At 45.3% G+C, this 25,296-nt stretch overlaps 1 protein-coding gene across 2 annotated transcripts in view; it reads right to left on the bottom strand.

Moving 5' to 3' along the window:
• Positions 1-25,296, bottom strand: part of CSMD3 (CUB and Sushi multiple domains 3) — a 1,180,750-nt gene that overhangs the window by 137,434 nt on the left and 1,018,020 nt on the right. For both annotated transcript variants that reach the window (XM_075920204.2, XM_075920205.2), the window contains 4 exons: positions 17,836-18,024; positions 17,333-17,479; positions 11,154-11,342; positions 1,586-1,771 (listed from right to left, as the gene is read on the bottom strand). In XM_075920204.2, coding sequence (XP_075776319.2) covers positions 1,586-1,771; positions 11,154-11,342; positions 17,333-17,479; positions 17,836-18,024 — 711 coding nt within the window. The remainder of the gene's footprint in view (positions 1-1,585; positions 1,772-11,153; positions 11,343-17,332; positions 17,480-17,835; positions 18,025-25,296) is intronic.

Raw genomic sequence — 25,296 nt, 5'->3', positions numbered from 1 at the left:
CAGTGTTACATTTTAGTCATAGCTTTTTATTTGGAGTCCATGTCTGATTTTATAACAGGCCTAGGGCTGAGCAGTAATACTTCTGTCCATGGTCATAAGTACATTGGATCTTTCTTGGTTAAAGAAACATTATCTCTGCTTTGTATCCAATGTTCTTTTTCTCCACAAGAAATACGAGTTTTCACCACCTTCTTAACCTCCTGCCTTAGGCTCAGTATGAAAAGGAAGCATCTCATTCACTCCATGCTCCATAGAGTTTTGCACACTAGATCCACAAGATTCACAAGAACACTCTTGCTGTTGCTCACCTTTAGCCTCCCATGCTGCTTGTGTAAGGGACAAAGATATCAGGAAAGGCCCTTAAATTCATCCTGCTGGGTAAATGTGTGTATCTCCAGAGGCAACAATCTTTTCCCCTCTTTCCAAAACTCAATAGGATGGGGAATGATTCACAAATGGATGGATACCTGACCTGTATGCTGACATTCTGTTTCATCATGGTGGCCTCTTTGGATTTTCATAGCTACATTGTAGCCAGAAAGACATCCACTTGTCCCTGGGGACTTACATGGCTATTTTCTCCTCTTTGTCATCTCCTGGAGTCTAGGTGGTGTGGAATCATTATCATGTGGGGACGGAGTTGTAATCTGCATTTGGTGCTATGCAACTGTCCCAGAGGACCAGACAAAAAGTGATCAGGAGGGTCTTAAACAGGGATGGACAATAATTTTTGATGGGAGCTGTGGGGTACAGAAGGGGGCAGAGTGGGTTGAGTTGTGACCTAGGGCAGGAGGGGTTTGTGACTCGGAATAGAGGATTGGGGTGTAGGATCTGGGAAGAGGTATGGGTATAAGAATGGGAATGCAGGTTGGTTAGAGCTGTGACCTGGGGCAGGAGGGGGCTGTGACCTGGGATAGGGAATTGGGGTGCAGGAAGGGATGCAGGGCCTGACAAGAGGTATGGGTGCAGAAAATTTGGGCTGTGACCTGAGAGCGGGGGGTAGGAAGGGGTTGAGGCAGGAGAACGGGTGGGGTGCCAAGATGCCAGATGCAGGCTCTGGCTGGGAGGATCTTACTTTAAGTGGCTCCCAGCCAGCCGCTCAGCATAAGCCTTGAGCAGGGTCCCTGCCTCCTGAATCTCTGCACACTACTCAAAGCAATTGGCTGTGGGGGCCATGTGCTTCCTGTGTGCACATGCCTCTTGAGCAGGGAGGGACCCTCCCCACACTACCTGCACCACAAGCACACCCCAAGCAGCTCCCATTGGCTGGTTTCCATGGGCTGTGCTTTGCCCAGCCCCAGTCAAAGATCTGCTTAAGACTCTGTGGCTTTAGCTGCAGAAGCCAGGAATGCCAAGGATTTGGACCTGAGTTATTAACTTTAATGCATTCTATAATGTATTTGTTTTCCAACTGTTACAGATGGTTGCAATAAATATATCTGATCAAAACAAGTTTAATATACTCAAATGGCTCATTGTATTAATTAGCCAAAACCAGAAGTCAAATAATTTAAAATGGAGCTTCTTGACTAATGAAAATAAAATACAGGAAAGTTCTTAGAGAGAATTTCTCAGTGCTACTTACCTACACAGCGAGGTGTTTTATTATGATTGCTCCATGTACCATCTGGCTGGCAGACTGCAGTAGTAAGCTCCTTGGATGATAGTCTATACCCATCATTGCAAAAGTAAGTAACACGGGTGCCGACCAAGTAATCTGTAGTTAAGATTCCACCATTTAATGGTGCTTTAGGGATTCCACAGGATATTGCTGAATTAAAAGGAACACAAACAACATGTTACTTCCTTCTTTGAGATAGGTTATACCTTGTTTGAAATGCTTTATGTATCATACCACAACATTCATATGAAGAGGAATTAGTAATTTATTACTGGTTGGACCTCCCTGGTCAAGTACCTTCGAGATTGCCCAGATCTGAACCCAGGGAGTTTGCCTGATCAGGGAAGGTCAGTGCCAGTCCATCTGCTGCCAGCCTCTAGGCTCCATTCCCAGGGGACTGCTGCCTCCCTGGCCCCTGGTGATGTGGCTCCTCAGTGCCCGATCCTACTCCATGCTGACGGCCTCTGCTCGCGGCCACTAGGCTCCTGGCTGCTGAGGTCGCTGACACGGGGTGCCATTGCCTGACACTTACTGCTTGGTTGCCTGCTGCCAGGCTCCTCAACACTGGCCCCTGATCCCAGCCCTGGCTAGGCTCTGTTCCTGAGTATTGGCCCCGGGTGGGCTTTGCTTCTGGCTACCTGCTCTCCTGCTGGGCTCCACGCCCAGCCAGCAGGCCTCCTGCCACTGGACTCCAGGCTCTCTACCTCTGGGATCCCCAGTAACCCCTGCTCCTGACTGCCAGTGTCCGCTTTTGGGCTGGGATCTGCTCTGGGCCATCGGGCGCCCTGCCATGGGACTCTGGATTTCCAGCAACCAGGGCTCTGATGCAGGAGCATATGTGGTCCTGATCTGCCAGTTTTTCTCCCCAAGTGCTCCAGCCCCGGAGAACCCATAAGATCCCCGGGGATGCTATACCACAGATGTTGCCAAACCAGAGAATCCCAAGCTACAGAGGATTCAACCGGTAGCAAAAACAAATTTATTTGGGCATAAGCTGTCGTGGGTTGGAAACCACTTTCTCAGATGCATCAATGGGTTCTGGCCATGCCCAAATAAATGTGTTAGTTTTTAGGATGGCACAGGACTCCTCACTGGTTTTGCTGAAAGATAGTAACATGACTCTGTAATTTATAAGTGTGTATTTTAAGATCACACAGATTTAATGGACTCTACATTTTTACAAAAGAACTAACCCTTGGGAGGTTTATGACTCATTAATCTGTCCTTCAGTAATCCTAAAGCTATCCTTTCAGATTGCAGAGAATGATGAATACGGTCCTACCAAATTCATGGCCATGAAAAACACATCACATACCATGAAATCTGGTCTATTGTTTTTACCCTATACTATACTGAATTCACAGGAGAGACTGCTGTTTTACAAATAGGGCGTCCTACCCAAAAACAGAGTTACAGGGCATCACAAGTTATTGTGTGTGTGGGGGGAGGCGGGTGTATTTTTGCAGGGAGATCATAGCTGTTCCTCTTTGGCCACCCAGCTCTAAAGGCAGCATGGAAGTAAGGATAGCAATACTCTATCACCCTTACTTCTGAGCTGTGGCCTTCTGAGTTGGGAGGTCAGAGAAGCATGGCTTCTGACGGATGGCCCAGCTCTGAAGGCAGCAGCACAGAACCATACCATCCTTACTTCTGCACTGCTGCTGTCAGCACCTCTGCTTTCAGAGCTGGGATTCTGGTCATCAGCTACTGCTCTCCAGCTGCCCAGCTCAATGGCGGTGCTGTCACCAGCAGCAGTGCAAATGTAATGCAACAACACTGTAACTCTCTCCCAACCCCCACTGCCAGAGTAACCTTGAACCCTCCAACTCCTTTTTGGGTCTGGACCCTTGAGTTAGAACACAGTGAAATTTCAGATGTAAATAGCTGAAATTGTGGGATTTATGATTTTTAAAATCATATGACCATGAAATTGATCAAAGTTGACCGTGAATTTGGTTAAGCCCTAATGATGAATAACAATGCATAGGGAAAAGCAGAATAACATGAGTAGCATAGTTCTATGGATAGAATACTAGGTTGAGACTCTAGAGATCTGGCCCTTTAACAGGCTTTTACACTGTTATGCTGTGTGACCTGGAGCAAGACACTTCCAGTAAACCAAAGATCCTCAAAGAGTGAGGTGCATTTTCACTCATGGGCCATAGAGTAAAGTTTGAGGGACACAGCCAGAACTTGGGCCAACCCCCAATGGAGCTAGGGGGAGAACATCACATACTAGCTCCACTCCTGACCCTGGCTGCTGGCCCCACTCCCAGTCCCAGTACTCTTATCCACATCTTCCCCCCAAGAGCCACAACTCACTCCCAATACTGGATCAGGGCAGAGGGAAGAGACGGATAAAGAGGGACACAGGGTAAAATGCAGTAAAACTTTCTATATTGTAGTTTTTCCACTTCTTGCTTTTTATAAGTTACTTTAAAATCAACAGATGACACGTGTTGCATATATATTAAGTACTGTAAAAACACCTGGGGTTAGATAGAAACCATTTCTGATTTTTTTCTTTACTTCAGCAACCTCCATATGACAGGGAGTTTGAATTCAGGTGTTACTATACAGGCAGTCCCCGGGTTACGTACAAGATAGGGACTGTAGGTTTGTTCTTATGTTGAATTTGTATGTAAGTCGGAACTGGCATCCAGATTCAGCCGCTGTTGAAACTGACCAACGGCTGACTACAGGAAGCACGAGGAAGAGCTGCTCTGCCCCGGGCTTCCTGGAATCAGCTGCTAATCAGTTTCAACAGCGGCTGAATCTGGACGCCTGGGACAGAGCAGCTGGGGCGCTGCCGGGTAGGTCCCCGCAGCGCTGAAGAGCGGCGCTGCGGGACCAACGCGGCAGCGCCCCAGCTGCTCTACCCCAGGCGTCGGCGAGAAAAGCCTGGTCTGCTGGGGGTGTGCACTAGCTGCGCCCCCCCCCCCCAGCAGACCAGGGAGACGTGGAGCAAAGCTGCAGAGGACGCAGGCGGCAGGACCGCAGCGCGTCTCGGCAGTCCCGCCGTCCATGTCCTCCGTGGCTTTGCTCCGCATCTCCCTGGTCTGCTGGGGTGGTGCCCCCAGCAGACCAGGGAGACGCGGAGCAGCTTTTCTCGCCACGGAGGACGCGTGAGGCAGGACCGCCCACGTCCTCTGCGGCGAGAAAAGCCTGGTCTGCTGGGGGGGGTGCACTAGCTGCGCCCCCCCCCCCAGCAGACCAGGGAGACACGGGCAGCGGGACCGCCGAGACGTGCCGCGGTCCTGCCGCCTGCGTCCTCCGCAGCTTTGCTCCACGGCTTTGCTCCCAGCAGACCAGGGAGATGCGTAGCAGCTTTTCTCGCCGTGGAGGACGCGGGCGGCAGGACTGCGGCGCATCTGGGCGGTCCTGCCGCCCACGTCCTCCGCGGCAAGAAAAGCCCTGTTTGTATGTAGGGATCCGACATAAGTCAGATCCACGTAACTCGGGGACTGCCTGTACTTTTATTAATCCTTTTTCACATTTGGCATATCTGATTTCTTTATAAAATTGCATCCTTTTCATTGCATTTGTCCAGCTGCACAAGTAATGTATAGTCACAAATGCTTTATAAAGCCTAACATCTGAGAGTCTATTTGATAATTTCAGTGATCATAAATGAGTTGTAAGATTATATTTATTGGATTAAAATATATAAAACAAAAGTATACGTGGTCAACATGGTGTCATCCGGGTTGAGTGTTGCAGAAAGTAGTGGATACATTCCTAGTTTTGTAACTCACATTTGCTGCATGGGGGAAAAATGCCAAACTAGCTTAATTACAGGCATCAGCAATCTCCTTGAGTGAGCTCTTTAACTATGCCTGTTTTCTCTTTTGTACAGTAGTATTTTAAAGATGAAATACTCCCTCTGTTTGTTGAAGAAGCATTACATTTTTACCTAACATATTCTGTCATTTCCATATGCATTATATGAGATCAGTCATAAAGGAAATTCTGTGTCTCTCATTGACTCTGTTAACATGAGCTGACCAAACTGTCGTAAGTGGTTTATACTAAATACTGAATCATAAGCTTAAAAGATAGGGGCGACCCAGAGGAGAAAACTAGAGATCAAACAGTGAATTAAGGAGAACTGATGGGAGAAGGCTTAGAAGCAGAAAAGAGGATGAAAGAAAAAGCATACAAAATGCAGAGGATAGCAGAAATTACCCAACCACAGACATTTAGAGTAAAGATGTACATTTGTAGCACTGAGCTTTGTGGTGCGGTGATTTTCATGTTTAAATATGTTATTTCATAGTGTTAAATGCAAAACATTAGATCAGGAAATATGTTTACTTGATTGGTATATATTCTGATTTAATGGTGTCTGATTGAAACACTATTTGCTAAAGAAAATATTTTCTTTAGATTCTACATTTATTTAGAATCTTGTACATTATTTATGCATGCTTTCTTTCAACAGGAAACAGTATAAATTAGAGCAGTGATAGGAATAAAATTATGAATAAACAAAGACTCACTAATATCTGGTCTATCACTTTTTAAGCATTCAGTGAACATAAATCTTGTGTGTGTGAAAATGGAAATCTTTGTCCATAAAAAAACCAACCCCACAATGCAATCTGTCTTTGAGTCTCAAAAGGCTAATTCCTATCTTCAGAGTTTTAATAAGTGTTGTCATACACTGATGTTGATGTAGTTGTTTCCCCTTGAAATAACCTCATCAATTTAATGCATAAAGTTATGGTAGAACTATATTTACTGAAACTGTAACAGAGAGGTAGCCGTGTTAGTCCGATCTTGGTAAAACAAACAAAAAAAACCCCAGGCATGTAGCACTTTAAAGACAAACAAGATAGTTTATTAGGTGATGAGCTTTCGTTGGGCAGACCCACTTCTTCAGATCATATTCTGAAAGTGAATTGGCATGACATTATATAACAGAGGGATACAATGAAAAAAGCAAAAAAAAAAAATTACAAACAGGCAAATCAGCTATATAGAACAGAAGGTGGGGGTGGGGGGGGGAGTGACAAGGAAAGAGGAAATTGCTTAATGTAAGAGTCAAGTAAGTGGCTAATCTGGGGTCACTACGAATATCAAAAGGTGGGGAGGCTGTCTTTGTAATGTGTAAGATAATTATCATCTTGATTAAGGTCCATTTGCAAACTGTTGAATTTTAGCATAAATAAAAGTTCTGAGGGGTCTCCCTCTTTAATCTGATGTTAAAGTCTCTTTGTTGCAAGACACATGTTGTCAGGTCTTTAAGGGAATGGCCAATTTGATTGAAATGCTTCCTGACAGGTTTGATCCTATAACTGACATGGTTAGGTCCAGTGATGGTGTCTCCAGAGTAAATATGTGGAGAAAGCTGGCAATGGGATTTGTTGCAGGTTAAAAAAAAAACAAAAAAAAAAAACAGATTTAAAGGGCCAGACAAATACCCAGAAACCAACTACTTCTAGATAGGCCCTAGAAAATCAACAATAGAACACCACTTGTCATCACCTACAGCCCCCAACTCAAACCCCTCCAAAACATTATCAATAATCTACATCCTATACTAGAACATGATGCTACACTCCGAGAGGCTCTGAGTGACAGAGCTGTACTCTCCTAGGGTATGTCTACACTACAGCACTAATTCGAACTAACTTAATTAGAATTAGTTAATTCGAACTAAGCTAATTCGAACTAGTGCATCTAGACCTAAAATCTAATTCAAATTAGCGTTTTGCTAATTCAAACTAGCATGTCCACATTGAGTGGACCCTGAACCGAAGTTAAGGTTGGCTGGAACAGGTGCTGGCAGGGCATCAGGTTAGGACTTAGAGCGTGGAGCTGCTGTCTCAGGCTAGCCAAGGGCTGTGCTTAAAGGGACCCAACCCCCACCCTGGACAGACAGTTCTCAGGGTTCCCCACTTTCTTGTCTAACTCGATGAGGGACAGCAAAGCAGTCCTGGCTTGGAGTGTGTTCAAAAATAGAAACTCTATTTATTTAACAAAACTGGGGGAGACTGGGAAAAGGAGGTGGGAGAGTGGAAGAGAGAGGGTGGGAGAGGGGAGAGCAACTAAAATGATCAGGGGTTTGGAACAGGTCCTATATGAAGAGAGGTTAAAGAGACTGGGACTCACTGGACCACCTTGATTTTCATGCAAACCTGCTCCTGGGTTTGCATGTGGCCTTTGGTGGCCAGGCTGGCAGCTATCTTGCCCTAGACGGCCACTTTCCTGTGCCTCGTGTAGAGGTCGTGGACATTGGAGGTATCCCCCAAACCTGGATGAGGTCCATGATCTCCGCACTAGATGAGGCGGGCGCCCGCCTCTTGCAGCTCTGGGCAGGCTCCTGGGAGATGCCAGCCTGGTCCCAGGAAGAGGCGAAGGGCTGGGTGGCAGCGGGTGACTGGCCCGTGCAGTGCCAGGTGCAGAGTCTGCTGGCTGGGTGCTGGCAGACTTGCAGCTGGCACAAGCACCGTAGCCAGACCATGCCCCTTTAAGGGCTCCGGGGCCGGGAGGGGGGCAGAAGAGTTTCCTTGGTTTGGCCCAGAATGGCCACCCGGGCAAGCTGGGAAGGGCTAGCCTCCCACTAGTTCGAATTAAGTGGCTACACAGCCCTTAATTCGAACTACTTAAATTAAACTAGGTGTTAGACGCTCAGCCAGGGTGCACCAAGCTTTGTTAAGCCCCCGGCGTTGTCCACATATTCACTCTGCTGATACCATTATTGGACCTAACCAAGTGAGTTATAAGATCAAGAACACATATTCCTGTGCATCCAGAAATATAATTTATGCTATCATGTGCCGAAAGTGTCCGTCTGCTATGTACACTGGACAAACGTCTCAGACACTTCGCCAAAGGATCAATGCCCACAAAACAGATATTAGACAGGATCACAAAGAAAAAACAGTTTCTTGCCAGTTCAACCAGAAAGGACATTGTCTCAACGACTTAATTACCTGCATCCTGCTTCAAAAGCCTTTTAAAACTGCACTTGAAAGGGAATCCTCTGAACTGTTATTCATGCTAAAATTCAACACTTTACGCTGGGGGGGCGGGCGCTTAACAAATACTCTAGTTATCTTACCCATTACAAAGATAGCTTCCCCAATTATCACCTCTAATATCATTAGCTCACAGACATTTACCTCTCCCCCCCCCCCGCATCCCCCTTCTGTTCTGAAATTTGATTTGTCCTTTTCATATGTGTTCATTTTTTTAATTGTATCCTTTGGTATATATGGTTGTGACAATTTTCTTCCACTATTTGATCTGAGGAAGTGGGTCTGGCCCACGAAAGCTCATCTAATAAACCATCTTGTTAGTCTTTAAAGTGCTACATAGTCCTGTATTTTGTTTCAGCTACCCTACACTAACACGGCTACATTTGTATCAGTAATCATCGATAGAGTATTGGCAACAATGGAAGAGGGTAACTTAGAAAATCCACAATGAAGAATTGTGAAATTCTTCTGGAGATTTGGATTCATATGCCCCTTGTGTCATAAGTGGTAATGTGTTTGGTGGCATACTTCTGATTCTTTATAGATATTTATATAAATAAGGTGTTGTTATAATTTGTCACAGTTTGACTTGAATGACAATGAGCCTAGCTCTGATAAGCATACTATAAATGGAAGAGAAGGTAGGGCAAGAGACAGGGCCATGATCTTATTATCTATCCTCACCAACCAGCATAGCTGGCTCTCCAGGGGGGTGGGTACAGGCTGCACATCCTTAAGAAAGTAGCGGGACTGTGTATATTCTTCCTGTGTGCCAGGGAGCTCTGAAAAATATGATCGATTAAACAGTGAAGCTGTAGCTAGTGTTGTAAAGATAGTGCTGCTACTCCATGGAACAGTGTGAAAAGCATAATACTGCTCTGAGTAAATACTGATGATTACAGACCATTAGAGAAGCTTGTTGACTATGTTTGTTATCTATGGGCCATTAATGCAAATTCACTAGAATTAATGAGTTCAGCTTTACTATAGCAATGCTTTGCCCCAGTGAAGAGCATGTAGTGATGTTCAGGAAATGCACTACAGCAGCTCATCTTCTTGATACTCTGGCCAAAGCCTAACCAGCAACAACTACTTCTAGGGCTGCATGGGCAGGATGTACATTCTCTGGTGGAATGTGAGTTGCAGTCACATAACACTGCTGCAACTACCTTCTACAAACAGGGAATTGTTGAAGTAGATATACCCAAGAGGCAAATCAAGTCCATAATGTGCATTATGGTTAACCTGCCTTAAATGCTTAGTTATAATTCACTGGCATTTAATTAACATATAAATGGCATTAAAATTTAGGACACAGCAACAGAGGGTACAATGAACAAATACCAAGTAATGCAACAATTTCTGTTATTAAACTATATAAAATATATAGTTATTAAAAGCAACTCATATTTTCATTTAGCAGATTTCAATGTTTTCATATATACTGCATAATATAAACAGAACTCTCTTACATTTCAAACATTTTCAGTTGAAGGGTTTAGGTCACCAAAACTACTTGTGGAAAATTAACATGGAACAAACTTAAATTTCATTTCTCTCCATAGGTAACTATGAACAAAGTACAGTGTCTGCATGCATTTAAGAGGCTAAAGTACTTGGGTACCACATCCCTAATGAATGTCTGTCACCTCTGTATTTATGTATCTAATACAGTCTGAGACCCTTAAATGAATAGTAAAATAGAATTATCATTTTGTCCAAGTTTATATATCCGAATAATATAAATTCCTTGCTTTTAAAGAAAAAAACAGTATAAACAGAACATTTAATGTTTCCTAAATATTCCTAATAGTTTGCTATACAATACGATAAATGTCACTGATACAATAGCATTCCTCTTAAGAAAATACATGCTGCAAATCAATTTGTTAACTACACAGCCATTTCTATTTTCTTATTAAGGAAACATAAGTATTTTGATATGCTATTTCAAAGACTGTAGATGCTAAATATAATGTTAATCTGAAGAGTTTTGTCTCAAATAATTAAAAATCAATGTGAGACTCAAAATATTAAGCTAGACTTCAAAATCATTACTTTTTTTTAATCCATTTGCTTTTCACTAGAAATCTTATGAGTACTAGCACTTTCTGTTTCTTTATATTTGGTGGATCATGAATAAGCAGGAATAAATATGAAATAGTTATTTGGCACTTCTAATATTAATTCAAGAAGAAATATCTAACACTGAGAAATGTGGAAAAAACCCACTAATTGTTGGTTTCAGTTGCAAGTGAAGATTCAAGTGAGATTACACTTTATCTAGGTCAATCTGCTCACAACTATACAAAATGTGATACATCTGAAGTCATACAATCAATAGTTGCTAACCTTCGATTCTGTTACCATAGTTGATGTATTGTATTTAACTTTGTAGGGCTGTATTGGCAGGAAGATTTTGGTTCCCATGAATTTTTTTTTATATTATATTTGATTTATTTTAAGTCAGAAATACAGATGGTCTAAATCAGAAGAGAAAAAATAGTCTGCTAAAATGAGTAACTTAATCTGGGATTAAACGTATTTACCTTGACAAGCTGGGACTGGTGCATCCCATGCATGATATCCATACGGAGATTTCCTGCATACAGCAGTACTTTTCCCAACAAGCCTAAATCCTCGATCGCAAGCCCAACGAACCATACTGTTTAGCTGTCCACCTGTTTGACTGACAATGAATCCATGTGGAGGGGACTCTGGAGTGCTACAATAAAGAGCTTGGGGGAAAAACAAACAAAAAACATTTTTCTCACTTTTATAATTTTTTATAGCCAAATCTCAGGCTTTTATTCAGTTTCTACACTAATAATACCTGGATTCTTTGAGCATTGTGTAACAACTGAGAAGAGACATGAAGATCCTGATTCTGGCATCCTTATTTATATTCAATAGCATGTTATTCAGAAAGTAAAGGTTGTGAATAAGACTTAGTAAAGACTTCAGTATTTATTTCCCAGAGGGCAAATGGGCTCAGTAGAACAACTACCATTATAACAATTTCTTTACTGAGCAATGTAAAACCAATATTTTTGTTCCATATTTTTAAGAATTAAATTGTTTTACTATTTACTACATGCCCTTAATAAATCAAAACCAACAAGTATGTAGGCCAAAGATTTTCTGTTTCAGATAACTGTATTTTTTTCTGTTCACAAAAACAATTCTTTATACAAAAGTCAACAATTTAGGAACTAAAAGAGAATTATTAAAAATTGCTGTAGCACAATCTTAACTGTACTTTTGATGCCCCCAATGAATTTGCATGAGTTACTTACCTCTTCAAATTTCTCTAAAAGCCAGAAATCCTAGAGGATATACAAAATGTTCAAGATAGGGGAAGTATCTCTATAGATCTATATAAGTGTGGGGGAGGGGGAAAGGAGGGAGGCAGAGTAATAAGGGATTAATAATCTGATTGGATTTTTGGCCCAGAATCTTAAAGATAATGAAGTGGTTAAGAAGTTATGTATCATTCTTGTACACTTTTAATTTGTTTGTTTTACATTATAAGAGGAGATGCAAAGAACCCGCCAAGTTTGGCATAAGCACGAAAAGGTTGAGGAGAGATAGGGTTGCTCTCTATAAATACAGCAAAGGGATAAATGCCAAGCAGGAGGAGTAGTTATTTAAGTTAAGTGATGTAGAAACTGTAGAAACCATTTCATATTTAGCTAGAAGCCATCTTGTATAACAGAAACCATTTCAGCTTTTCCCTCTCGCACGTAGACCAGAGTGAACTTTCTGTCACCCCGTGAGAAGAGGCCTACAGCATGGGCTATTGGAATGTGTTAATTGGGCTAGTTCAGACAGGAGAGGTACTCCCTTGTACCTGTCCGCCATCTTGTTGATAAGGCTTTGTTTTTCCTAGTTTAATTGATGATTTCTGTAATTGGATGCCCTGACGTCAGACTGTTTGGTTAAGGGTATAAAGATATCAGGATTGATTGTATTAGCCAGCCTTACTGGGACCGGCTTTGCTGGGACCACGTTTGGCTCATTTTGCTTTACTGATCAATAAAGCTGTCTGTTTAGCCACGTAAACTGAGTGAAGCCTTTGCTTCGACAGTGACTATGTGGACACAAGAACAAGAATTGATCATCAAGTTTAGGCTTGAAATAAAACAAAGGTTTCTAACCATCGGAGGAGAGAATTTCTTGAAAAGACTTCCAAGGAGATCAGTGGGGGCAAAACCCCTAATTGGCTTCAGGACTGAGCTTGTTTTGTTTGAAGAATCATATGCTGAGCCTAGTGGCCTTCTGGGTAAAGCTAAGAGACTCTTAATGAACCTTTGATCCCTAGGCACTTTGGCATCCATCATCTCTTAACTTGGGGGTGGAGCTACACAGGGATGTCACAGCTTTAAAAAGTCCAATCCTAAGCAAACAGAGGAGCTAGCAAACAGTAGCAGTTAACAGGGGATTTTGGCAAGGGAGTTTAGAGGGGGAGTGTGTGTAGGGAAGCTAAATATACACAACATTAACTAAATTTAAGGCAATAAACATCACCACACATAAAAAACAGAACAATAGAGGAAAGAGCTTCAGGAATTAAAAGAGAACACAGTAGAAGTCTAACAGCAGAGAAGAGTCTATCCAGTTTATTACCATCATGTAGCATGTCTGGACAGGAGGCATATGTATGCATTTGGTGTAAGGAGCACCTGGCGGTCAGAGACTATGTATGGGCTTTGGAGACCAGAGTGGCAGAATTGAAGGAGGTAATTGAGAGAGGCACACAGAGGAAACTTTCCAGGACACAGTCCTGGTCTGACAGCATCTGTGTTGTTTAGGAAGGTGAAAGTGCAGGAAAGGAGAACATCAAATTGGAGCAGAGGGAAGCAGTCCCATGTTTGAAAACCTCCTTCCAGATGATATTGTGGTAAAGATGATCTTCAACTTTGGATATCTCTCCAAGGGTATGTCTACACTACCACCCTAGTTCGAACTAGGGTGGTAATGTAGGCAACCGGAGTTGCAAATGAAGCCCGGGATTTGGAGTCTGCACTAGCGGACATTTAAAAATGGCGGCGCCCGGCGAGATGCAAATGAAGCCTGGGAAATTCAAATCCCGAGCTTCATTTGCAACTCCGGTTGCCTACATTACCACCCTAGTTCAAACTAGGGTGGTAGTGTAGACATACCCCAAGAGAGGGAACTCCAGTTATTAGGAAGAGACAGACAATACTTATGGGAAATTCCATTTTTACTGATTGGTAGGTTTGCGATGACCTGGAGAATCACATGGTGACTTGTCTCTGGGTGAGAAGGTTGTTGATCAAGATGTATGTGTAGAGCTGGGGAGAAGCTGGTGATCATGATACACATAGATAACAATGGCATAGGAAAGGAAAATAGAGAGATCCTGGATGCCAAATTTAGATTGCTAGGTAAGAGATTGAAGACCAGGATCACCATGTTAGCATTCTGTGAAATCCCTCTAGTTACATGTTCAGGGATAGTCAGATAGTAAGAACTGCAGGGTTTTAATGCGTGGATTAGACATTGGTGTAGGGAGTAGGAGGTCTATATTCATTAGGAATGGAGGAAACGTTAGGGAAAGGGGGAAGCATGTACAGGAAGGATGGGCTCCACCTAAACAATAAAGAAATCAGATTGCTCGCACTTAAAATTAAAAAGGTTGCAGAGAATTTTTTTCCTTTAAGAGTTAAAGTAAAGCCACAAGGTGTAGAGGAGCACATGGCTCGGACAGAGACATTGCTTAAGGGAGGATCTATTAATAGAGAGTCTCTGTGTCCTACTAAGGAGGGGAGGCAGAAAGATAAAATACAGCTAGAATTGGATGAGATTCAGTCAAATAAAAACAATTACGTCACAATAAAGCAGACAGCTGAAAAATGACAATTTCTTTAGAGCTTATATAGAAATGCTAGAAGTCTAAATAATAAGATGGGTGAACTAGAATGCCCCATATTATATAAGGATATTGATATAAAAAGCATAATAGAAATTGGTGAAATAATGACAATCAATGTGACACAATAATATTAGGATACAAAATATATTGAAAGGATAGAACACCTCATGCTGGTGGGTGAGTGGTACTATATGTGAAAGAAAAGATAATATTAATTAAGTAAAAATCTTAAATGAACCAAATTGTACCATAGAATCTCCTTGGATATTTATTCCATGTTTAAATAATAAGAATATAAAAGTAGGGCTATACTACTGACCGTCTGACCAGGAAGCTGATATTGACTATGAAATGATGATGGTGCTTAGAGAGGCTATAACAATGTCAGAATAGTGAACAGAATGTTGAGAATTAGCAAGAAAGGAATAGATAATAAGACAGAAAATATCATATTGCCTGTATATATATGCCCATTGTGGGTATGTCTACACTACCCTCCTATTTCGAACTAGGAGGGTAATGTAGGCATACCGCAATTGCAAATGAAGCCCAGGATTTGAATTTCCTGGGCTTCATTTGCATAAGCAGGGCGCCGCCATTTTTAAATCCCCGCTCGTTTGAACCCCATGCCGCGCGGCTAGACGCGGCACGAACTAGGTAGTTCGAACTAGGCTTCCTAGTTCTAACTACCGTTACTCCTCGTTGCCACCGCTTGCTCCCCCGCTAGGGCCTGGCGGGAGTGCCGCTCAGCTGGGAGCAGTGCAGCGCGCCATGGAGTGGGAGGGAGTGGAAGGGGGGCGGGGTGAGGTGCCATGCAGGGAGGGGAAGGGGGTAGGGCTGGCCGGAAGGGGGATGGGAAGCAGAGCTGGGGGGGAATCGGGGGCTGTAGGGGAGGATGGGGGGACCCGGAGGAAGGGGGAAGGGAAGCAGTGCTGGCGGGGAGTGTCCGGGGGGGCAGTGGGGCTGGCCAGCAGGAAGAGGGGGTGGGAAGCAGAGCTGAGGGGGGGAATCGGGGGCTGTGGGGCTGGACAGGAGGAGGGGGGCGGAAAACAGACCTGGCGGGGGAGGGAGTGTGCAGCCACGAGCCGCGGGGCCTGGCTTAGCACTGCTCAGGTGGGCCTGATGGGACAGGAAGGGGGGTGGGGTGGTGACGTACACGGCCAGGGGGTGGGGCTGTGTACATCACCTCCCTCCCTTCCTCCTCCTGCCGTGGCGCTGAGAGGTGCGCCCCTCAGCCGGGCCACTATGGGGGGGGGGGGCGGTGACGTAGACAGCCCCGCCTCCTGGCCATGTATGTCACTTTCCCACCCCTCCTCTCCTGCGGCAGCATGGCTGAGCGCACAACACTCAGCCGAGCTGCCATGGAGGGAGGGAAAGGGGGCAGGGCAGTGACGTACACAGCCAGGGGGCGGGGCCATGTACGTCACCGCCCCTTTCCCCTTCCACTGTGGCACTCAGCTGAGCGCTGCGCCCCTCAGCTGGGCCGCTGGGGGAGCCAGCAGCACAAGAGGCTGTTTGGGCTCCCCCGGGATGGAAGGGGAAGGGAGGGCGGTAATGTACATGTCCCTGGCCCCAGTCATGTACTTCACCGCCCCACACAGCCAAGCACAACAGTGTGGAGGAAGGAGTAGGGGAAGGGGGCGGGGAGAGACAGAGGGGAGATAGAGGCAGGAGGAAGAGAGGAGAAAGAAAGAGACGGAGAGAGAGGCAGGAGGTGGAGGAGAGCTGAGAGAGAGGGGGGGAGGCAATAGGAAGAGAGAGAGACAGAGCGAGAGAGCTCAGGAGAGAAGACCTGAAAATACCATTTTATGACGGGCTAATTGGCTAGTTATCAATAATACAAAATAAAAAAAAACCAAAACCTTATGAGAAACCCTTGATTTGATGTGATATGTCTATTGTATGTAATTGTAATATTAAGTGTTAGGTTTCAATCTCAACTCTCAGTTGACAACCTTTTAATTATAGCAGGGAAATAGAATATTTTAACTTTCACTGTGATACATTCATTGTTCTTCTCTACCTGCAAACTATTCTATTATATATAGGATGCATTTTTACTTTTTTTAAATATTTTGAACTTAAGGGAACAAACACCCCAAATCACTGCATATCTTCATACTTAGCAAACTTTGGGCTGCAACTTCAATTAAATGACAAGATGCTAAAATTAATTCTGTGTGGATAAGTGTTCCAATAACTTCATGGTTATTCAGCATTACTAATTCTCAGGAATGTATTAGTATTCCTTTCCCTGAAAGGGTTAATGTTGTCACATTACACCAGGATGCCACAAGAATGGATAGAATGGCTTGATAGCAGAAGCTGATTTGGTACACCTACCTTTCTTTTCATTTTATCTTTATTCATTTTGTTGACAAATAACAGTGTCCAGGACTGGAAGTTTAACTAACTTGATACTTGCTGTCAGAAAGTGGTAGCAATATTTACCATATTTGGGGTCTAACCACCGTATAGGCAAGATCATAGTTCTTTTACTTACCGCCCCCCCCCCCCCCCCATCGTACACATTTCAGGCATTATCTGGCACTTTGTTGGCAGTTAAATGTAGATTTTAACTAGATTTCAGACATTAAGAAACTGCTTATGTTGAGTATCTGTCATACTATTTTAAATAAGATATACATTTTATAAAGATATTTTATACAGATTCAGAATTATCTGGTTCATATAGAAAACAAATCTGATTTTCTTTTTAGTTTTGGATGCTTAGTGCCCAATGAAGTAGATTACACTATCCTTGTACATACATATATACTTTCTACATTACTGTTGTAAGCAGATTGAGAAGGACACTTTTGATTTACATACCTATGTATCTTATCCTGAAACCTTGTTTGTTGGTGCCGTGATCTGCTGACCACCGGAGAAACACTTCATGGCCATTACTGGATATATTTAGAGAGGATGAATAATCTCCACTTAGGGAAATAAGCAATGGACTATGACTATTTGGTCCTTGACACAGGAGGAGAAAAATATAATAAAAAGATTAAAATTAGACATGTACAAAATGTTCCTTGAGTAATGGCAAATGAAATAGATTTAACAGTGATCTTTACATTAACCACATGCTACATATTGTTGACTGGCTAATAATAGATAATTAAATAATATAGCACAGTCAAACTGATCAGTAATTTAATACAATCAGTAAAAGCAATACAATCTAATATCACTACTTATCTCCAAATAATGACTTACTTAGACAAAAAAGAGTACCGTATTTTGATTCTATGTGTGAATGGCGGGGGAGGGACTGGGGTGACAAGGCATAAATATAAAAGCAGCAAAGCTGTGTATTCTGTAGTTACCATCAAACACCTCAAGTATATCAAATTCCTTTTCTGTCTGGAAGAATTCAAAGAACATGCTGATATTATAACCCTTTTCCACAGTAATGGTCCAAGCACACATTTGGAGGTTTGGGTAGCTGTCAGGGTAGCCTGGGCTCAATATGACTCCTGTTGAATCCAGACGCATTTCATTGGCTGGGCACAGAACTAGGAAACACAGAATATTTCAGAAATTCTAATTACCACTATAAATATAATTTTGTAGCACTGAAATAATTTTTCTAAATTCTAAAAAGCTGCATTACTCATTTTATTTTTATGAATATGGAACAAGAGCACACAATTGAGAGATAGCAGATAAATGCAATGTTATCTAATGTTTCCTACAAAATATAGTGCTATGGAAAATAAACATACTAATACTAAGAAATTACAGAATAATGGTTTTTATTCTCCTTACATTATCTGGAAAACCTTTGTTCTTTCAGACTGAACATTAAGGGCATGTCTACACTAGGGAGTTATTTCAAAATACCTCCCCTTATTTTGATATAACAAGGTGAGCGTCCATACTACCAGGCCTGTTATTTCAAAATCAGTGGGTTGTTATTTCAAAATAGTAGCTTTTGCTTCTGAAGAGGAATAGTGCTATTCAAAATTGTTATTTTGGGAGTTATTATTTTGAAATAACTTATTTTGAAATAACTCATTAGTGTAGATGTACTCTACATTGAAATACTCCAAAACAGCTGATTTTGAAATAGAGCATCTATATAGCAAGTGCCCATTGAAATAGTACTGAGATATTTTGAAATAGAGCATGCACACTCATTGGATGCTGAATCGCATTTAAGGCCACTTGGAAGCACTTTCGGCAGGGCATCAAGACAGCACTCACTTCCGACAGCTGCTGCCTGAGGCTATCTGAGGCTCGTGAATAAAGGGACTCCCACTATACAGCTGTGTCTCAAGCTGTTCTCCTTTGCCTGCTGTGGTTTCCCTTGTGGACACCACAGCACTACTGCCGTGGAGCCAGACCTGCCTCCAAGTAGTTGACAGCTCTTATATTGCATGCTGCACCTCCTGCTGCAGTTTCTGCATGCTGTCCTCGTGACCCTGACGGAACAGGACTTGCAACTCTCCAGGTGCTTCTCATGCAGTTTGACCTCACTCGCCTTCCCCTGCACTCTGTGCACCTCCGCTTCTGGTGACTGGACACCAGCTCCAACTGGTGGAACCAGATCATCATGGAGCAGTGAGATGACCAGCAGTGGCTCCAGAATTTCCACATGCGGAAGGACACCTTCACGGAGTTGTGTGAGTGGCATGCTCGTGCCCTCATGTGATGGGACACCCGCATGAGACCTGCCATCTCCCTCCAGAAGTGGGTTGCCACAGCCATCTGGAAGCTTGACAAGCTGGACAGCTACTGATTCATTGGGAACCAGTTCAGCATGGGGAGATCGAGCATCGGGGCCATGGGGTATGGCGCTCTCATCCTATTGTCCCAGGAGGATGGTGAATTGCTAGAATGGGGTCCCACCAGGGTCAGGGATGTAGAGATACCAATGTGCATTGTAGAGGACCCAGCCTACCCTCTGATACCCTGACTGATGAAGCCCTAAACGATACACCTTGACCCCCATCAAGGAACATTTTAAGGCCAGGCTTAGAAGGCACTGCATTGTTGTGGAGGGCATCTTTGATTATCTGAAAGGGAGATTCTGTTGCTTTTTCACCTGGCTGGACCTTGGCAAGTGGAACATCCTGCAAGTGGTGATTGCATGATGTATCCTCCACAATCTTTCTGAACATAAGGGGGAGATATTCCTGCCAAGGAGGGGAGCAGAGGTGGAGCAACTTGGCAGGGCCTTTGAGCAGCCATGTACTGTTGTCATCCGGTAGGCCCATCGGGAAGCTGTATGCTTCCAGGAGGCCCTGAGGGAGAGTTTCATCCAGGGCCAGCTGAGAGACTCTTGCCTGGGCCTCCCCACAACAGGCCTTTGCAGTGGCCCAGTGCACCTTTCCTCCCCCTGCCCTCCCTTCTCACCTTCCTTCTCCCTTCTTCTCCCCTACAGACACAATAAATCACCTTTTGTTTTGAAATATTGTTTTAATTGAGGTAAATGTAACTGTGGAGGGACTAGGGAAAGAAAGGTGGAAGGAGGGAGGTGATAAGGGAAGGAGGACGGGAGAGAGGCTCAGGGATGGGGCTGAGACTGGTATCTGCCTCCCACGATCCCACCTCTTGTGTGGGGCCCTCAGCAGCCCTTGGGGTCTAGGGAATAAGGTGGGGAGGACAAAAGCATGATCACAAGAGCAGCAGTGGTAGCAGGAGTGACCATCAGGTGGTCAAGGACGGTGGTGAAAGCCATGCACATGTTTCAGCCCTGCTTCAGCTCCTGCCAGGTGTTGCACTGCAGCTGCAGACTCCAGTCCTGTTGGTCCAGGGAGTGCTGCAGTGCTCACAGAGTGGCAATGTGCTCTCTCTGGAGGGCCTCATAGGATCATCTGCACCTGTGGGTCATGTGGGGACAGGAGAATGGCACAGGAAGTGTAGAAAGCACCCTTCTTGCAAGTGGTCCAGCTGTGTAGAACAAAGAGAAGATCAGCCATCTCGGGACACACCGTACATAAAGCCTAGCCCTCATCTCTGAGCTGAGACCAAAAGGTCTTGGGTCAAAGGAAGGTGATGTGCTTTGAGCAAGGTCATGTATGGCCTAGAGCAGGGGTTCTTAATCTTTTTAACTTCACACATCCCCTGAAAGTGAACTTCATGTTCACACCCCCTTGGGAGCCATTTTATGCACAGCCTAGCCCTGCCCTCTCACCTGACAGGAAGCTAAGGGGCGTGGCTAGGACTATAAGAACTCTGCCAGGGAGCTCAGTCTGGGCCCAGCCTCTGAGGGAGACAGAGGTCTGCCCAGGTCTCCTGGCTGACGAGGCTGAGACCTGGCCCGGGCCTCCCACAGCCGCCTTCCCTCAGGCCAGCAAAGGCTTCTCTGTCTGGGCCACCGAGGCCTGGTCAAGCCAGCCAGCAGGGCTACCCTGACCTAGAGGAACCCAAGGCTCTACTGGTGCCTGGCAATTTGGAGAACCGGACTGAGCTGAAGGCCCAGCTGAACCCCGAGGCCTGCCTGAACCCGGGGACCTTGCGAACCAGCTGGATGCTGGACACAGCTGTCTGAGATAATTCCCAAGTCTGATGGCGCTGTGGGGTGAGTGAACCCCATTACAATGCCTAAATGAATAATATGAGCTTTTTACTTTGAACCTTTTCCTAACAAATGTACGTAATATTTGAAGATGAAAGTCGGCAACGCTCATGTACTGTTACTGTAGTGTGTTGTCACATAGGCCTGATTGATTCGCACTGCTATTTTAGTGTGCCGATCTCTAGAAGTTAATAAGAAATTAATGTTTATAATTTTAATTCATAATATTAATTATGAAGAAATCTAAACTTTAGAATTTTATCCAGTGAGAAGGTAATTGTGATACATTTTCTGGGAGGCACCTCACACTTCCCCTGTATCCTCTTCACACTTCCCCTGGGGAGGTGCACCTCACTGGTTAAGAACCCTTGGCCTAGACAGTGGACCCTTTCCTACAGGGACACTGATGTCCAAAAGGGGAGTCTCACTACCTCCATATTCCAGGGACAAACAGGTATGGGAAAGTGCTGGCCAGACTGGGAACCCGCGGGCAGGAGAGGGGCCACGGCACAGCTGAGTTTCCCCACATGCCACACACATGCCAGGTCCTGCAGTGGCAACATCCTGCAGGGAGAGGGCTTGTAACCCTGCCCACTAGAGGAGAGGGCAGGGCATTGGGGGGAGGTGTGTGTGAGTAGCAGATGCTTCTCCACCTCACTGCATTGTCCCTGGGAGTGGCTGCTGCCCCAAGTGTGGGGGTACGTCTACACTACAGCGCTAGTTCGAATTAGTTAATTCGAACTAAGCTAGTTCGAACTAAGCTAGTTCGAACTAACGTATCTAGAACTAAAAACTAGTTCGAACTAGCGTTTTGCTAGTTCGAACTAGCAAGTCCACATTGAGTGTACTCTGAACAGGGCTTAAGGATGGCCGGAAGCAGTGCCGGCAGGGCATAAAAGGAGGACTTAGAGCATGGAGATGCTGTCTCAGGCTAGCCGAGGGCTGCGCTTAAAGGGTCCCGACCCCCACCCCGGACACACAGTTCTAAGGGGTGCCCCGCTTGCAAAGAAGTTCTGGCTTGGAGTGCCCTGAGTGCCCACACTGGGCACATCACACCACTCGGCCATCAGCCCGGCTGCACTTGCCGCAGGCTGCCATCTGGGGAGAAGGAGTAATTGGGGGGCTGCAGGAGAGCTTCCACCCCCAGAAGCCCGCAGAGCCAGCCCAGTCCTCCCCATCGTGGGCTCGTACCCCATTCCTCCCTCACCTCCTTCCACTTACCCTTCCCTAGCCCCCCTTCTTATTGATGTACAAAATAAAGATAACGTTTCTTCCAACATGGACTCTGTCTTTATTGAAAAAAACTGGGGGAGACTGGGAAAAGGAGGTGGGAGAGGGGAAGAGAAAGGCTGGGAGAGGGGAGGGCAACTAACATGATCAGGGGTTGGGAACAGGTCCCAGATGAAGAAAGGCTACAGAGACTGGGACTGTTCAGCTTAGAAAAGAGGAGACGGAGGGGGGACAGGATAGAGGTCTCTAAAAGCAGGGGTTGGGTGGAGAGGGTGCATTCAGAAAAGTTCTTCCTGAGTTCCCATAAAGAAGGACTAGAGGACACCAAAGGAAAGGAATGGGTAGCAGGCTTCAAACTAGTAAGAGAAAGTTGTTCTTCCCAAAGCAAATAGTTAACCTGTGGAACTCCTTGCTGCAGGAGGCTGTGAAGGCTACAACTAGAACAGAGTTTAAAGGGAAGTGAGATCAAGTCATGGAGGTTGGGTCCATGGAGTCCTATTAGCCAGAGGGTAGGAGTGGTGTCCCTGCCCAAAGTTTGTGGAAGGCTGGAGAGGGATGGCACGAGACAAATGGCTTGGTCACTGTCTTCGGTCCATCCCCTCCAGGGTCCCTAGGGTTGGCCGCTGTCGGCAGACAGGCTACTGGGCTAGATGGACCTTTGGTCTGACCCAGGACGGCCATTCTAAGCTCAGGGCTCAGTGTCGGGGGTCTCAGTGGACCCCCTTGATTTTCATGCACACCTGGTCCTGGGTGGCCAGGCTGGCAGCTCTCCTGCCCTAGACGGCCACTTTCCTGTGCCTAGTGCAGAGATCGTGGACGAGGTCCACGATGTCCGCACTAGCCCAGGAAGGTGCCCGCCTCTTGCGGTCCAGGGCAAGCTCCCGGGAGCCGCCAGCCTGGTCCCGGCAAGAGGGGGTGGGCTGGGGGGCATTGGGTGGGTGGCTCTGTGCCGTGCCAGGTGCAGGGTCTGCTAGCTGGGTGCTGGCAGGCTTGCACCTGTCACGGGCACCGTATCCAGCCCGTGCCCCTTTAAGGGGTCCGGGGCCGGGAGGGGGGCATAGAGTTTCCCTGGTGTTGGCCAGAGTGGCCACCAGGGAAACCTGGGGAGGGCTAGCCTCCCACTAGTTCGAACTAAGGGGCTACACAGCCCTTAGTTCGAACTAGCTAGTTCGAACTAGGCGTTAGTCCTCGTAAAATGAGGTTTACCTAGTTCGAACTAAGCGCTCCGCTAGTTCGATTCAAATTCGAACTAGCGGAGCGCTAGTGTAGCACCTATTAAAGTTAGTTCGAACTAACGTCCGTTAGTTCGAACTAACTTTGTAGTGTAGACATACCCTGAGGGAATGCCGTGTGCCATGTACAGCACAGCTGTGTGTGTGTCCATACTAGCTTTCTTTTAGTATCTTCTAGTATCCCACCTCAATGTCAGGAGTAAGGCCAATCTCTCCAGACACAATGTGAGAAAGCACAAGAGTCCTCTGTTACAGCCTCCTGGGGCTGTGTGCCCCTCACTGGCGCTGCATGTGCACCCATGTTCACAGGCTGCTGCGTGATCCCCAAGCCAAGAAGGATGAGCAAGGAACACGCAGCTGCTCCGCCCACCACCTCCACCCATGTGTGTCTAGGGAAATCAATGGCACTCACCTGATGGGCCTTCCACTGCTTTGGACTATGCCTGGAAGATATCCTGGGTGGGGGTACCAGCTCCAGGGTGAACAATACCTCCTGGCTGGTGGACATCAAAATGTTGCTGCAACCTCCAGTTCCTTCTCCTCCTCCTCCTCCACACTGGTTCTGACCCTTCAGGAGGACAACAATGGGCGTCTCCAGTCCTGAGTCCACAAGAACGTGACCATAGGATACGGTGGAGCTTGGCATAATATTGGCAGGTATGGGGTGCTGCCCTGGAGTGGTAGTTGTGCTCCCTGACCTTGGCATAGGCCTGCCTCATCTCCTTGACTTTCATGTGCACCTGCTCCTGGGTATGCATGTGGCCCTTGTTGCCCAGGATATCGGCCATCTGGCTGTAGACATCTGCATTCCTGCATTTGGTGCGGAGATCCTGGAAGTTTGCCTCCTCTCCCTGGACCTCAACGAGGTCCAGGATCTTTTCCACAGACCAGGAAGGCGCACACCTCTTTCATCCCTGGGCAGGGTCCAGGGTCCTCTTGCAGCTGTGCAGGGCTCAGTGGGAGCAACGAAGTCACTCATGGTGGCTGCAAAAACTGTGCAAGCTTCTGCTCTGTGGCTCAGGGATGTCAAGGCCTGCCTTGAGCCACAAGCCCTTTCCCCTGTGGCTGCACCTTTAAAGCCTGCAGGGGAAGTAGGACTGCAGAGTTCTGATGAGTATAGACAGAGTGGCCAATGGGGCACCTGTGGGAAGGCCTCATATTTCAAAATAATTCCAGCTGCCCTGTCTATACACACCCTATTAGGAAATAGCTATTTCAGAATAGGAGTTATTCCTCATAAAATGAGGGGTACAGAATCTGGAATAAGATGCCTGTTATTTCAAAATTATTTTGAAATAATGGGCTTGCTGTGTAGATGCTCACATAGTTATTTCAGAATAATATCCATTATTCCAAAATAACACTGTTGTGTAGATGTGCTCTAAGTGAGTCTGGCTAAGTTCTAGTCTGGGCTCTGATACAAACTCCCCGCTTGACATTGGGCAAATCACCTAAATGCTGCTCAGTGTCCTTATCCTACAAATGAAGATAGTGAGTCGAACCATACAATGAGCTCTTCCTTATAAAATAGGGTTAAAACAAATTCTGCCAAAATTTACTTATATGGTATCAATAATAGAACAGAAGTTTTGTGAAACTCCAAATACCACATTCTTCTGTCTTAAATAAATATACAAGTGACAAAAACGTCAGGACACGGATTTATTATTCACACATAATCTACACCTTTACACCATGTTTTTATCTTTATGTAAGATGTTTTCACAAGTGATAGTTAGATGTGCTTTTGATTCCAGTGGGGGTAAACTCTCAAGTTCAAGCTACTCTGATTTTTTTCCCCC

Source organism: Pelodiscus sinensis, chromosome 2 (assembly GCF_052426305.1).
Source record: "Pelodiscus sinensis isolate ZL-2025 chromosome 2, ASM5242630v1, whole genome shotgun sequence".
In the NCBI taxonomy this organism is placed as follows: Eukaryota; Metazoa; Chordata; order Testudines; family Trionychidae; genus Pelodiscus; species Pelodiscus sinensis.
Note: the sequence above shows the minus strand (reverse complement) of the source record. Positions and strands in the feature narration are given on the sequence as shown.